We start from the raw sequence: 12,989 nt of genomic DNA, 5'->3' as shown, positions 1-12,989 counted from the left end.
CACAGCACTGAGCCCCTCTCCCTGGCCTGCCCGAGATTCCAGCCCCTCCTCCCTCAAGAATGTCCCTTCCGCCCCTCAGTCCCTACTCACTCAAGCCCAGGGACGCTCTGCCAGCTCCAGCGCAGGAGGAGGCGGAGCAGGAGGCGGGGATTCCCAGTTAAAAGGCTCCAGATTTCCGGACCTGGCAGAGAGATGAAGTACTGGGACCTCTTCCACAGGGGACGAATCAGTAGGTGACCCCGCCCCCTGGACTCTGTCAAGTCTCCCACGCTGACATCTGTACCCCAGACCCCTCCTCCTTCAGACCCATGGCATTAACCTCATATCCCTTCTTCCTTCAAGACCCGGGAATCTGAGCCCCAGCCTCCTCTTCCCCGAGATTCAGGAGTCTAGGATACTACCTCCCTCTTCCTGGGCACATGAAAACCTAGACCAGCAGCACCCTCTCTCTTCAGACCCAAGAATCCAGGTGTCAGCCCCTGCCTCCCGCAGGACCCAGAAGAACAGCTCTGGATGCTCTACTCCCTCCCCATCCCTTAGAGCCAAATAGGATTTCAGGTTCCTCCATCCTCTACTCTCAGCCCCTGCTCTCCCTCCCTCAGGCCCCAGCATGGGACGCCCACCGGCTGCTGCCATGCGGACCTGGATGTTCCTGCTCTTGCTGCTGGAAGCCTGTGCAGGTGAGGAGGGCCAGAAGGCACGTGCGTGGGCCTGTGGGCATGCCATGGTGACCATGTGGGTGCGTGCGGTAGGATGTGTGAAGTGTACAATCGCATGTGGGGGCATCTGTGGGCTTGCTTTCCTGGGGGCAAGCAGAAACATGGCACTGCGGGTTGCTTGCTAATGGGTGTATACATACACACAGGAGTATAGGAGCATGTGGACACATGTGGGAGCATGCTCAGGTGTGTGGCTCTGAGTGATGACTTGTCGGTTTCACTGAGTATATGTGTGTATCCATGTGGCATGTGCAAACAGGAAGCCACACATGGGAGTGTGTGTGGACACATGAGAAGACAAACAGAACTTGGGTTGTGTCCCTTTGAACACACAGTGGTTTTCCTGCTCTCTAACCACCCCCCCCTACACTGCCCTAGGAATGGGGATCCAACCCTTTCCCTCTCGCTGCAGGACACTGGAGGGCAGAGGAGTCCAAAATTCTGAAAGGCCAGCCGTGCAAGCCCCATTCGCAGCCTTGGCAGTCGGCCTTGTTCCAGGGCATCCAGCTCCTATGTGGGGGTGTCCTTGTAGATGAAAACTGGGTCCTCACAGCAGCCCACTGTAAAAAACCGTGAGTGGATGCCTGGGGCGGAGGTGGGCTGGGTTTGGGGTAGGGGGTACTGGGAACTAACCTCAGGAAAGAGAGAGCTTGGTGGTGGGCCTCTAAGAGAGGAGGCCTGAGAGAGGAGGGGGTGAAAGGCTTAGACTCCTGGGTCTGAGGGGGGAGGGGCCAAGTCTTGGGCTCTGGAATGAGGAGGCTGTAATGATGGGGCTGGATCTCAGACTAACCCCCATCATTACAGGAGGTACACAGTACGCTTAGGAGATCACAGCCTGCAGAATAAGAATGGGCCAGAGCAAGAAAAGGCTGTGGCTCAGTCCATCCCACACCCCTGCTACAGCTACAGCAGTGGAGACAACAACCATGATCTGATGCTCGTTCGACTACGTAGTCCAGCATCCCTAGGGCCCAAAGTGAAGCCCATCAACCTGACAGATCACTGCCCTCGAGATGGCCAGAAGTGCACCATATCAGGCTGGGGCACTGTTACCAGCCCCCAAGGTAGTAGGAGGGGGAGGAGGAGCTGGTTGGCCCAGCGAACCCCAAGCAATTGGCAAAACTTTACTCTGAGAAGGAGATATGGAAGGGAAGGTGAATGCTGAGGTTGAAATTCACAAGTGGCCCATGTAAGGAAGCTTCAAGGCCAGAATATTATTAAGAATGATGGGAGAAAGGAAGCAAGCTAACACATTGTTATTCAGGGTTCAAAAACATAAATGGGTGAGTGAATGAATAGATAAATGAATACATCTCTCCTTTATGGCAGAGAGAACCCTGTTATGAGACCTTTGTTGTATAGGACTTTATATAATCTCATTAATAGACTTTGGGATACAAAAGATCTGCTGCAGTCCAAGAAAATGGACTTCTCAGCACTTTTTCCTTTAACACCCCAAGATTCCCGGCCCCAGATCACTCACAGACCCTTCATGCCCAGGACCCATGTCTAGGTTTCCAGTTCCCTCTTCATTCTGGACCAAAAACTCTGGATGTCAGAGTCCAGGTAGCTTTCCATCCTGCTTCATAGTGAAGAAACTGGGCTCATCTCAGAGAGGCGATGTGATTCACCAGGAAGTCGCACAGCCAGGGTTCAGGTCCCTGCCTGTCTGACTCTCACTTCTAGAGAAAAAAAAATCGGATGATGGGAAAACCCACCTGCTCAGGATCCAAGCAGATTTGTGCAAACCATGGCTCTGTTCATTTTTCTAAGAGCAAGTCCCTTCCCAACTCGTGAACTCACTTTCCTTATCTGCAAAATGGGATAACTAACCAATAGATTTTTAAGTTCCATAAGAGCTTGTGTTGTATCTATTTTCCTCATTGGGTGTTCCTAGTGCTCAGGGTGGTGCTCAATAAATAGTTGCTGAATGATTATGTGGATGAGTGAATGATGGAATGAGTGAATACATCCCTCCTTCCAAAAGCTGTTGTGAAAACTCAATGAGATGGAGCGCATTATAGAGCTTCTGGCACATCAAAGTGCCAGAGAGACATTTCCCCATTAAGTCCATTGTCAAAGGCTAATAAAAAAATGAATTGCACTCATTAATTAATAATTAAAGAATGAATTCTAGTTATTCATTCAACACTTACCTCTGGGATCTGGCATGCCCCAGGTACTGTACTGTATGGGTCCTGATTCCTATGAAGTTACATGCTAGGTGGGAGGAGTAGACAATAAACAAATACATATAAAATAAAATGTGAGGGAGAGTTAAGGGCTATAATGAAATACCATAGATGCTAAGAAGATAGGGAGTGATGGAGGTGTGGTGTTTTAATTAAAATGGTCAGAGCAGGCTTCTAGGAGGAGGTGACATTTGGAAGAAGTAGGATTTAACTGATATTGAGAAGCTAGTGGTCTGGGGATGGGAAGACTGGAGATAGTGGGACAGAGGTGTCACAAGAGGACACTTCCAAGTCCCCCATTCCCCTGATTTTTTTTTAATTTAATTTTTGATTTTGATTTTTTAAATTATTTTAAATTATTTTTTTATTTTAGAGGAGAGAGAAAGAGAAAGAGAAAGAGAAAGAGAAAGAGAAAGAGAAAGAGAAAGAGAAGGGGGGAGGAACAGGAATCATCATCTCCCATATGTGCCTTGACCAGGCAAGCCCAGGGTTTTGAACCAGCAACCTCAGTGTTCCAGGTCGACACTTGATCCACTGCGTCACCACAGGTCAGGCCCTGATTCTTAATTTAAAAATGACTCAGGGCACACATACAAAAAAAGGTAGAGTCCAATGGTTCTACTCTGGGTGGGGAAGAGGAAATAGCCCGAGCTATGGCTTTGTTTCATGTGTTGAGTAGCCTTGAGAAATGTGTCAAAAACTCCACTGTGTAGTTGTAGATTCACAGAAGAAAGGCTAGATCCAGACAGGGATGGAGAGAAAAGGTTGCTCTCTCTCTGGAAACTTACAACTTCTATCCCCACAGAGAATTTTCCTGACACCCTCAACTGTGCAGAAGTAGAAATATTTCCCCGGAAACAGTGTGAAGATGCCTACCCCGGGAAAATCACAGAGGGTATGGTCTGTGCAGGTGACAGTCGTGGGGCTGACTCATGCCAGGTGAGTGACTTTCTAATTAACTAATTGAAATTACTTTTATTTTCTTTGAAGTGTTTATTATTTTAGAGAGCAGGGAGAGATAGAGAGAGAGAGAGAGAGAGAGAGAGAGAGAGATTGATTTATTGTTCCACTTATTTGCTCATTCATTTGTTGATTCTTGTATGTGCCCTGACTAGAGATGAAACCCACAACCTTGGCATATAGGGACAACACTTTAACCAACTGAGCTACTGGGCCAGTGATAAAATTACTTCTGAAATAACCAATCAGAAACCTCTTTCTTCCCTCTTTCTGTAGAGGCCAGAGGCAAAGCAGCAGGTGACTCCAAAGAGTTAGCTCTTACAGAGGTCATTCCCATCTCTATAAAGTGGGAAGAAAATCAAAAGAAGGCCACACTCTCCCCACAGGTCACACAGCACAAGATCAGAGCATTGAATAGTTTCTGTCATTTTCTTTGGAATCCTTGTCTTCCGGATGAGGTTCACAGGGTGGGGGCAGTTAAAGGGGGTGAGAGGGGAGTCCATGATGGAGAGTCTGAGGCTGGAGGGCACACAGCCTTCTGCTCCCTTTTCTGAGTGTTAGTTCCTGACACTTGTGCTGACTCTGCCATCGACCAGTTAGTCAGCCACTTCTTTCTGGCACCTGACAGGGTTCCCTAGCACAGCTGCCTGCTCCTGTGATTGGTTTTAGGGGAACAAGTCTCTCTTCCCTGTTGTCCAGGAAATGGTTTCATGGACTTCAGTGCTCCTTCAAGACTCCACATCCACTTTTCATCTTGGGATTTGCTGTAGATATAACACCGTTTTCCCCATTATTGGAACTTCAATCCTGCAAGGCTCTCCCTGGCTTTGTCCCCTTCATGGAAGCCCCATTCTTTGACAATGATCGGACTCTAAGGCAATGAATGCTCCATTGCATTCTTCCCAGTGACCAGAAACAGCCATTTTCTGAGTGATCTTGCCTTGGAATTAATGTCTCTAAGTGGTTCACAGGAACAACGGCTTCTTCCTACAAAGACTCCCACAATGTCGTGTGTGTGTGTGTGTGTGTGTGTGTGTGTGTGTGTGTGTGTGTGTGTGTGTGTGTATTCAAAGATCCCTGTCCCTATCTCCTGTTTGGTGACTGGAGTCAATGATCTGTTCACCTGAAGTCAGGAATGCAGAACACATCAGCTCAGTCCCCACTGTCTTCTCTCTAGGTTGGACCTTCCAGAGCATTCTCTTTCCTATTGGTCAGGATTTCTCTCCCCATCCTTAGATTTGTCTGTTCCCTCTTACATGAAAGGCCACATGTCTCTTTCAATCTCTCTCTCACCCTAACCAGCAGCTGGAACCAGGAGACAATACTCTTATCCCCAATGGCTAGAGGGGACCAATCATGGTACAGAGCTGGTACAACATGCTGGGTACAGCTGGGCATCTGAAGTGAAACTCTACCCCTACATCCTTCAGGGTGATTCCGGGGGCCCAATGGTGTGTGATGGTGTTCTCCAAGGTATCACATCCTGGGGATCAGACCCCTGTGGGCAGCCTAAGAAACCTGGTGTCTACACCAACCTCTGCCGCTACCTGGACTGGATCAAGAAGACCATAGGCAACAGGAGCTGAGCCCAGGACAAGCTTTGGATCCCCCCCAATAAAGCTAAAACCATTGCCTGGCTCTTTGCTTGTCTTGCTTTGTCCCTGCTGGGAGGGGTGGGGGGACAGAATCTGTGCCCCTGATGGGAGGCTTGGCAGGAGGTCTAGAGAGACCAGGACCCCCATGGCCACTCTAGCCATTACCACTACCTGAAGGGACCCCCTTCTCCTGGAAGAGCTTGGAGGAAGAGACATTTAAGTTCAGCAGACAGAAGTCATATAAGTGTTTTCTAACATCCAGTGCACTGTCCTGTGAAAGACAGACTTAAAGGGTTTATGTTTCCTCTTCTTGAGCAGCTCAAGTTTTTTTAACCATGGTGGAGGGAGACTCTACTTCCTCCATTGTTTTGAAGTAAATTTGGACATCGTTTCTTTCTTTAATATTTCATTATTTCTTGCTGCAACAGACTACAGATGATAGGCCAAATCCCACAGGCTAAAAATAGACCTGTATGACAAAAAAAATAATGTGTAGTGAATAGTTAATTATTATATTTTGAATAATGTCAATTAAAAATGTGTAGAAATTTACTTTTTCCTTTGGTATGTAAGTATCTACATAATATCCTTGATTTTGTCTCTTGATCCTCAAAAACTAAAATATATACTATCTGGCTCTCTATAGGAAAAGTTAACAATCTTCTGCTCTAAAAGACAAAAATTTAAAAACATAACAAACTCACATCATCACACCTTACAGACCTACAGAGCTAAGAAATATTCTTTCATATCATTCAACATTTATGTAATATTGAAATGTCCCCAGTGGAACATAAACCAGAAACGACTGGAAGATTGGTTTCTGGTGTTAAGTAGGTGGATGGTTGAAGTCAAGGCAGTGAAGGGGTTTTTCCAAGATCACCCAAAAATTCAGGCATAAAATCATAGACTGTGGAGTGTGGCAGAGGACCAGAGGACAAAACGCGGACAAAACCTGGAAGGACCCACATAGACAGGGAGCTTCTTTCAGCCGATTCAGGGAGACTTTGGGTACAAGTGTCAGAGCCTCAGTTCAAACTGGCTGATGCATAAGAGAGGACTGGTTCACTCAGGTGGCTAAGAAGGCTGTGGACCTGGCTCATGATGACAGATGAAGTGACGTGGATACAGGAGTCCCATTGTTGAAATGGTAAGTCAGGCCAATCAGTTCTCTTTTTGTCCCTCTGGCACACTTGCTCTCTTGCTCTGTTCACCTCTGTCTGCCTCTGTTTCTCTCTCCCATATTTCTCAGCTGTTCACCTCTGTGTCTGCCCTTCTCTTATGTGTCTCTTTCTAGCCACTGTAAACTTGGGAGCAACTACAGACAGACCCAATTAAGCAAACCCAGCAAAAAGCAAGACTTCCTTTCTCCTGGCATCTTGATATTAGTCCCAGGAAAGATCTCCGATGGGTCCAGTTTGAACAGAACCCCCCACTCTTGAAGCAATAATTTCTAAGGGAGAAGTGGTGCTCTCGTTCATGCTTTCAAACAGGTGGGTGAGAGGGCTTAGAGAAGTATAGTGGACAGTGAACACCAAAATATATGAAGGAGTAGCTTCCCAAGAAGCGAAGTGATGTTTTTTCTCTTAAATTTTTTTCCTTTTTTTGTTTTCATTTTGGGTGATGTTTTTAAAGAAAGAGAAAGTAAATCCAGTAAGTCAGGAACACTTGGTCCTTAAAACCCAAGGTGATAAATGAGAAATTTCCAAGGTCAGTGTCCTGGATCCCCCTGGGGCAAGGGAATGTTGTTGGGACAAGCAGATGCCAGTTTTTAAGTGTGAGCTAGAGGATGAGCCATCAGACAGAGGTTCAGGAGACAGGTCAGAGTTTAAAGGTGGTATGAGCCAGGGTGTCTGGGAAGAATTCAGGGATGGGTCAGGGACTAAACTGAAGAGCATGACAGCCCTGGGGTTTGAGATTCTTGCCAATGAGATGGGTGGCATCATTAAGAGACTCATGGGGTCCTAAATTTGTTTTCAGCCAACTGAGAATCCGACAGTGTGGGAGAGTTTCTCAGGGAAATCTCTGTCACAAAGTGTAGACTTGTGCAATGATGAGACCCTGAGCAATTTTCCAGCCTTCAAATTCTGCCTTAGCTGAGCGAGTTTGCTCCAGTGACCTCACCTATTTTAAAACTCCCTTTTCTCATATATAAAAAAACAAGGAAGACAATACTTGCTTAAGTCTATGTGAGAAATAATGACAAGTTCCAACAAGTGTCTGACACATCACTCAGAAGTACAAGAAATTGAAGTTGCTGTATTCTCGGATGGTGTGGTAAGACAGCTGATACTAATTCAGTGCCCGCAAATGCCCATCCTTTCACCATTTTATTTAATCCTCCCATTTGCCTTAAAAAGTAATTTTGGTAATTTGGCTTGGATTTATTTAGTGTGTATGGTGTCAACGTTGGTGTGTTGTTATTTGGTAGACTCTGTTAGAGTTTTTGTGAAAGGAAGAGTCAAGGTAGTGTGCAGAGTTGAAAGGGAAGGGAAGAGCTGGGTATGAAAAGGAGTTTGGGATTTCAGGTAGAAATTGGGTGGAGAATGGGAATAGGGCTGGGGTTGGGGTCAGAGTGTTAAGATTGGTGTCAGATGTGAATTAGATGGTGGTTTCATGAAGAGGATGTCCATGTTGACTTCCTGAAATATGTATGATAACGATACGGAATGGAGTCTGAGTTGTACCTGGGTGACATTTGGGATAACTCTATGGTGACATCTAGTGTCTAGTATAGGGTTTAGTATAGCTTATAATTATGGGGCCAGGGTTCAAGTCCAGAGTCAAGTTTAAGGTTGATTGTGGTATGAGAGGGAGCTTGAATTGATATTTGGAGTCGGGAACTTGGTCAAGAAGTAGGTGCCATGTTGAGATGTAAAGAAAGCAGTACTGAGGTTTAGGATTAGTTACAACTGAAGCCATAGGTTGAGTCTTGGGCTTGTGTTGAGATTGAAGTTGAGAATTGTGTGAAAGTAAAGGCTAGAGTTAAAATTATGCTTGAAATTAGGGTCAGAAACCTTTGTCACCCTCTCATAAGCTCTTTTTTTGAGAAAGAGAGAGAGAGTAGAGGGAAGAGAAGGGGGAATGAAAGAGCTGAGAAGCAACAACTCATATGCTTCACTTTAGTTGTTTGTTTGTTTGTTTGTATTTTTCTGAAGCTGGACACAGGGAGGCAGTCAGACAGACTCCCACATGCGCCCGACAGGGATCCACCCGGTACACCCACCAGGGGGCGATGCTCTGCCCATCTGGGGCGTTGCTCTGTCACAACCAGAGCCACTCTAGCACCTGAGGCAGAGGCCAAGGAGCCATCCCCAGCGCCTGGGCCATCTTTTGCTCCAATGGAGCCTCGGCTGCGGGAGGGGAAGAGAGAGACAGAGAGGAAGGAGAGGGGGAGGGGTGGAGAAGCAGATGGGCACCTCTCCTGTGTGCCCTGGCCGGGAATCGAACCCAGGACTTCTGCACGCCAGGCCGACGCTCTACCACTGAGCCAACCAGCCAGGGCCTAGTTATTTTTTTTTTGGTTGATTCTCATACATGTCTTGAAAGGGGGTAAAGGATGCTCAAGCTGAGCCAGTGACCCCTTGCTCAAGCCAGCAACCCCTTGCTCAAGCCAGAATCCTTGGGCTCAAGCTAGTGACCTTTGAGTTCAAGCCAGTGATCTTGGGGTCATGTTGGTGATCCCGTGCTCAAGTCAGTGACCCCAGGCTCAAGCTGGTATGTCAGAGTTAACCAGCAACTTCAGTTTACCAGGGCCTTCAGTGTCCTGGGCCAATGCTCAATCTATGGCGCCACCACTGGTCAGGCACTCTGTTATAAGCTCTTGATAAACTCTGACTATGATATGCACTGAATGTTCATCAAGCAAGAGATCTTAAAACCCTAACATCTCTATCTTCCTCATCACAAGTTGCATTGAACCCATTGCCCATTGAGTCTTTAGGGTTTTCTGTGCACAATATCATGTCATCTGGAAATAATGACAGTTTTACTTCCTCCTTTCCAAATTTATTTCTTCATCTTTTCTGATTGCTATGGTTAGAACTTCCAATATCATGTTGAATAAGAGTGGTGAAAGTGGACATCCTGTCTTGTTCCTTATCTTAGGATAAATGCTTTCAGATTTCCCATTGAGTATGATGTTGGCTATAGGTTCATCATATAGGACCTTTAATATATTGAGAAATGATCCCTCTATTCCCACCTTGCTCAGAGGGGTGCTGAATTTTATCAAATGCTTTTCCTTCATCTATTGATATTATCATGTAATTTTATTTTTCATTTTATGTAAAGTATCACTTTTATTGATTTGTGAATATGTACCAACCTTGCATCCCCGAAATAAATCCAGTCAGATCATTGTGTATAATCTTCTTAATATATTTTTAATGCATCTGGTTTGCTAGTTACCATATTTTCCTATGTATAAGACACACCTTAATTTGGAGGCCTGAAATTTGAAAAAAAACTGTATTACATAAAGTTATTGAACTCAAGTTTTATTCATCATAAAATTCATACAACTCCTCATCCATGTTAAAAAATGGGAAATGCAAGTAAAAAAAAAAATCTACAACCAGTGTATAAGTTGCATCCAGTTCTTAGACCTCAAATTTTTTGAATAAAGGTGCATCTGATACATGGGGAAATACAGTATTGCATCTATGTTCATCCGGGATATTGGCCTATAGTTTTCTCTCTTTGTCTGGTTTTGGAGTGAGGATCATGTTGGTCTCATCAGAAGACCTTATGAGTCTTCCCTCCTCTTTAATTTTTTTGGAATAGCTTGAGGATAGGCATTAATTCCTTTTTGGATGTTTGATAAAATTTGCCTGTGAAGCCATCTCGCTCAGGACTCCTTTGCGGGAAATTTTTTGATTATGGCTGGCATGAAACATATCTGATGTCTGAGGGAGAAGTGGGGGTCAATTCTACTTTTAGAAATTGGCAGTCGGCCTGTCTGCTGCCATCATGGGTCGCATGCACGCTCCCGGGAAGGGCCTGTCCCAGTCAGCTTTGCCCTACCTCCGCAGCGTCCCCACCTGGATGAAGTTGACGTCTGACGACATGAAGGAGCAGATCTACAAACTGGCCAAGTAGGGCCTGACTCCCTCACAGATTGGTGTGATCCTGAGAGACTCACATGGTGTTGCACAAGTACGTTTGTGACAGGCAATAAAATCTTGAGAATTCTTAAGTCCAAAGGACTTGCTCCTGATCTTCCTGAGGATCTCTACCATTTAATTAAGAAAGCTGTTGCTGTTCGAAAACATTTTGAGAGGAACAGAAAGGATAAGGATGCTAAGTTCCATCTGATTCTGATCAAGGGCTGTATTCACCGGTTGGCTCGCTATTATAAGACCAAACGAGTCCTCCCACCCAATTGGAAATATGAGTCATCCACAGCCTCTGCCCTGGTTGCATAAAGTGTCTATGTACGCAAGAAATAAATTTTCTAAAAATTAAAAAAAAAAGAAATTGGCAGTCTAGTAATAATCTGATAATGGTTTCTGTGTTATTCAATGTAAATGCCAGAGTTGTGCCATTTCCTCAATTCCTGTGTCATCCAAGTCCTGTGATATTTCTGATCTCCTTGCCTGCCTTCCTACTTTGGCTCACTCAGTCCGAAAGTCTTCCCTGCTGGAACATTCTAGATCACCCCTTCCCTTTTCACCTGTCTGTTCACTATGCCTGGAACTCACTGACCCAAGTAGCTACATGAATTCATCCACCACCTCCTTCAAGATTATGTTCAATGTCCTCTTAACATGGAGCTTTTCCAACCACCATTCCTAATATTATAATCACAGGGATCCCTGAGTAAAAATAAGAGCTAATACTTCTCTATCTCTCCTTTTAGTTCTTCTTTTCTCCACAGCACTTACTGCCAAGTAAAAAACTATAAATTTGAAGTTCTTATCTTTTTTAATCACTGTCTTCACCCTCTGGAGTAAGAGCCTCTGTGAAGGAATATTTGTTATTTGGTTAATGCTGTGTCCACAGAGGCCAGAGTCGATTCCGGCTCAGAGTAAGTGCTCAGAGGCTACTACTGGGATGAATACAATGAATCAAGATGATTCTATGAAGAAACCCATCCCAACATTATTACGATGAAAGTGATTCAAAAGTTCTTCAGTGTGAAACAGATCCCATAAATCAGAATAAAACTATAGCGTAAAATATTATACAAAAGTATAAAGGAAGGAGAGCCTGACCAGGCGGTGGTGCAATGGATAGAGCATTAGACTGGGATGCAGAGGACCCAAGTTTGAAACCTCAAGGTCATAGGCTCGAGTGCGGGCTCATCAGGCTTGAGCATGGGCTCACCAGCTTGAGCGTGGGGTCACTGGCTTGAGCATGGGATCATAGGCATGACCCCATGGTTGCTGGCTTGAGCCCAAAGGCCACTGGCTTGAAGCCCAAGGTTACTGGCTTAAGCAAGGCATCACTCGCTCTGCTGTAGCCCCCTGGTCAAGGCACATATAAGAAAGCAATCAATGAAAAACTAAGGTGCCGCAACGAAGAATTGATGCTTCTCATCTCTCTTCCTTCTTGTCTGTCTGTCCCTTTCTCTGTCTTTCTCTGTCTCTGTTAAAAAAAAAAGTATAAAGAAAGGAGAATGCCTTTCAGATATATGCCCAAACATTGAAGAAATCACTAGGACACATCAGGCTCATGTTTTTCATAAACACAAGAATGAAAACAACACATTCGTGCTGGGACCTGCTGAATTTACTAAATCTTACTAAAAATGTATCTATATATATAAAAAGATAACTTTTTTGTCTTTTTTTTTTTTTTTTTTTTTTTTTTTTATTTTTCTGAAGCTGGAAACGGGGAGAGACAGACAAACTCCCGCATGCGCCCGACCAGGATCCACCCGGCACGCCCACCAGGGGCGATGCTCTGCCCACCAGGGGGCGATGCTCTGCCCCTCCGGGGCGTCGCTCTGCCGCGACCAGAGCCACTCTAGCGCCTGGGGCAGAGGCCAAGGAGCCATCCCCAGCGCCCGGGCCATCCTTGCTCCAATGGAGCCTCGGCTGCAGGAGGGGAAGAGAGAGACAGAGAGGAAGGAGGGGGGGTGGGGGTGGAGAAGCAAATGGGCGCTTCTCCCATGTGCCCTGGCCGGGAATCAAACCCGGGTCCCCCGCACGCCAGGCCGACATTCTACCGCTGAGCCAACCGGCCAGGGCTTTGTCTTTTTTTTTAACCCCTCTTTTTTACAAATTCTAAAAAGCATAACAAAAAATGTAACATAAAAATGTTTTTCAATATCAGAATAAATGTAATTTTGTCATACTAATTTCATTTAATGACCATAAAAGCATGCTTGGACTATATATTTTTCTTTAATATTTGACTTAATTATTATAACATATTTCTCAGAAATTTGTATATAGTGTACCTACAATTATTTGTAGAATCTTAAATACACCCCAACTTCAAAACGTTTGAGAACCACTGGAATAAAGGGTTACATTACATAATGATTTGTACGAGAAACAGATGAATTAAAATAGTAA

At 45.2% G+C, this 12,989-nt stretch overlaps 1 protein-coding gene and 1 pseudogene across 4 annotated transcripts in view; both read left to right on the top strand.

Annotated features, from left to right (window-relative positions):
• The first annotated feature begins 128 nt into the window (after window positions 1-128).
• Window positions 129-12,989, top strand: part of KLK8 (kallikrein related peptidase 8) — a 48,241-nt gene continuing 35,380 nt past the window's right edge. The window contains exons 1-6 of one of the 4 annotated variants that reach the window (XM_066374142.1): window positions 129-229; window positions 603-680; window positions 1,132-1,291; window positions 1,623-1,783; window positions 3,717-3,850; window positions 5,302-5,492. In XM_066374142.1, the coding sequence (XP_066230239.1) occupies window positions 193-229; window positions 603-680; window positions 1,132-1,291; window positions 1,623-1,783; window positions 3,717-3,850; window positions 5,302-5,457 (726 nt within the window). In that variant the 5' untranslated portion in view covers window positions 129-192 and the 3' untranslated portion in view covers window positions 5,458-5,492. Of the gene's footprint in view, window positions 230-602; window positions 681-1,131; window positions 1,296-1,523; window positions 1,784-3,716; window positions 3,851-5,301; window positions 5,493-12,989 lie in introns of those variants that run through there. The other 3 variants (XM_066374140.1, XM_066374141.1, XM_066374144.1) reach the window with 3 other exon arrangements.
• On the top strand, window positions 10,433-10,944 carry LOC136397416 (small ribosomal subunit protein uS15-like; annotated as a pseudogene).

This window comes from Saccopteryx leptura, chromosome 3 (assembly GCF_036850995.1).
Source record: "Saccopteryx leptura isolate mSacLep1 chromosome 3, mSacLep1_pri_phased_curated, whole genome shotgun sequence".
Classification (NCBI taxonomy): domain Eukaryota; kingdom Metazoa; phylum Chordata; class Mammalia; order Chiroptera; family Emballonuridae; genus Saccopteryx; species Saccopteryx leptura.
The sequence above is the reverse complement of the archived record's forward strand: the minus strand, read 5'-3'. Positions and strand labels throughout refer to the sequence as shown.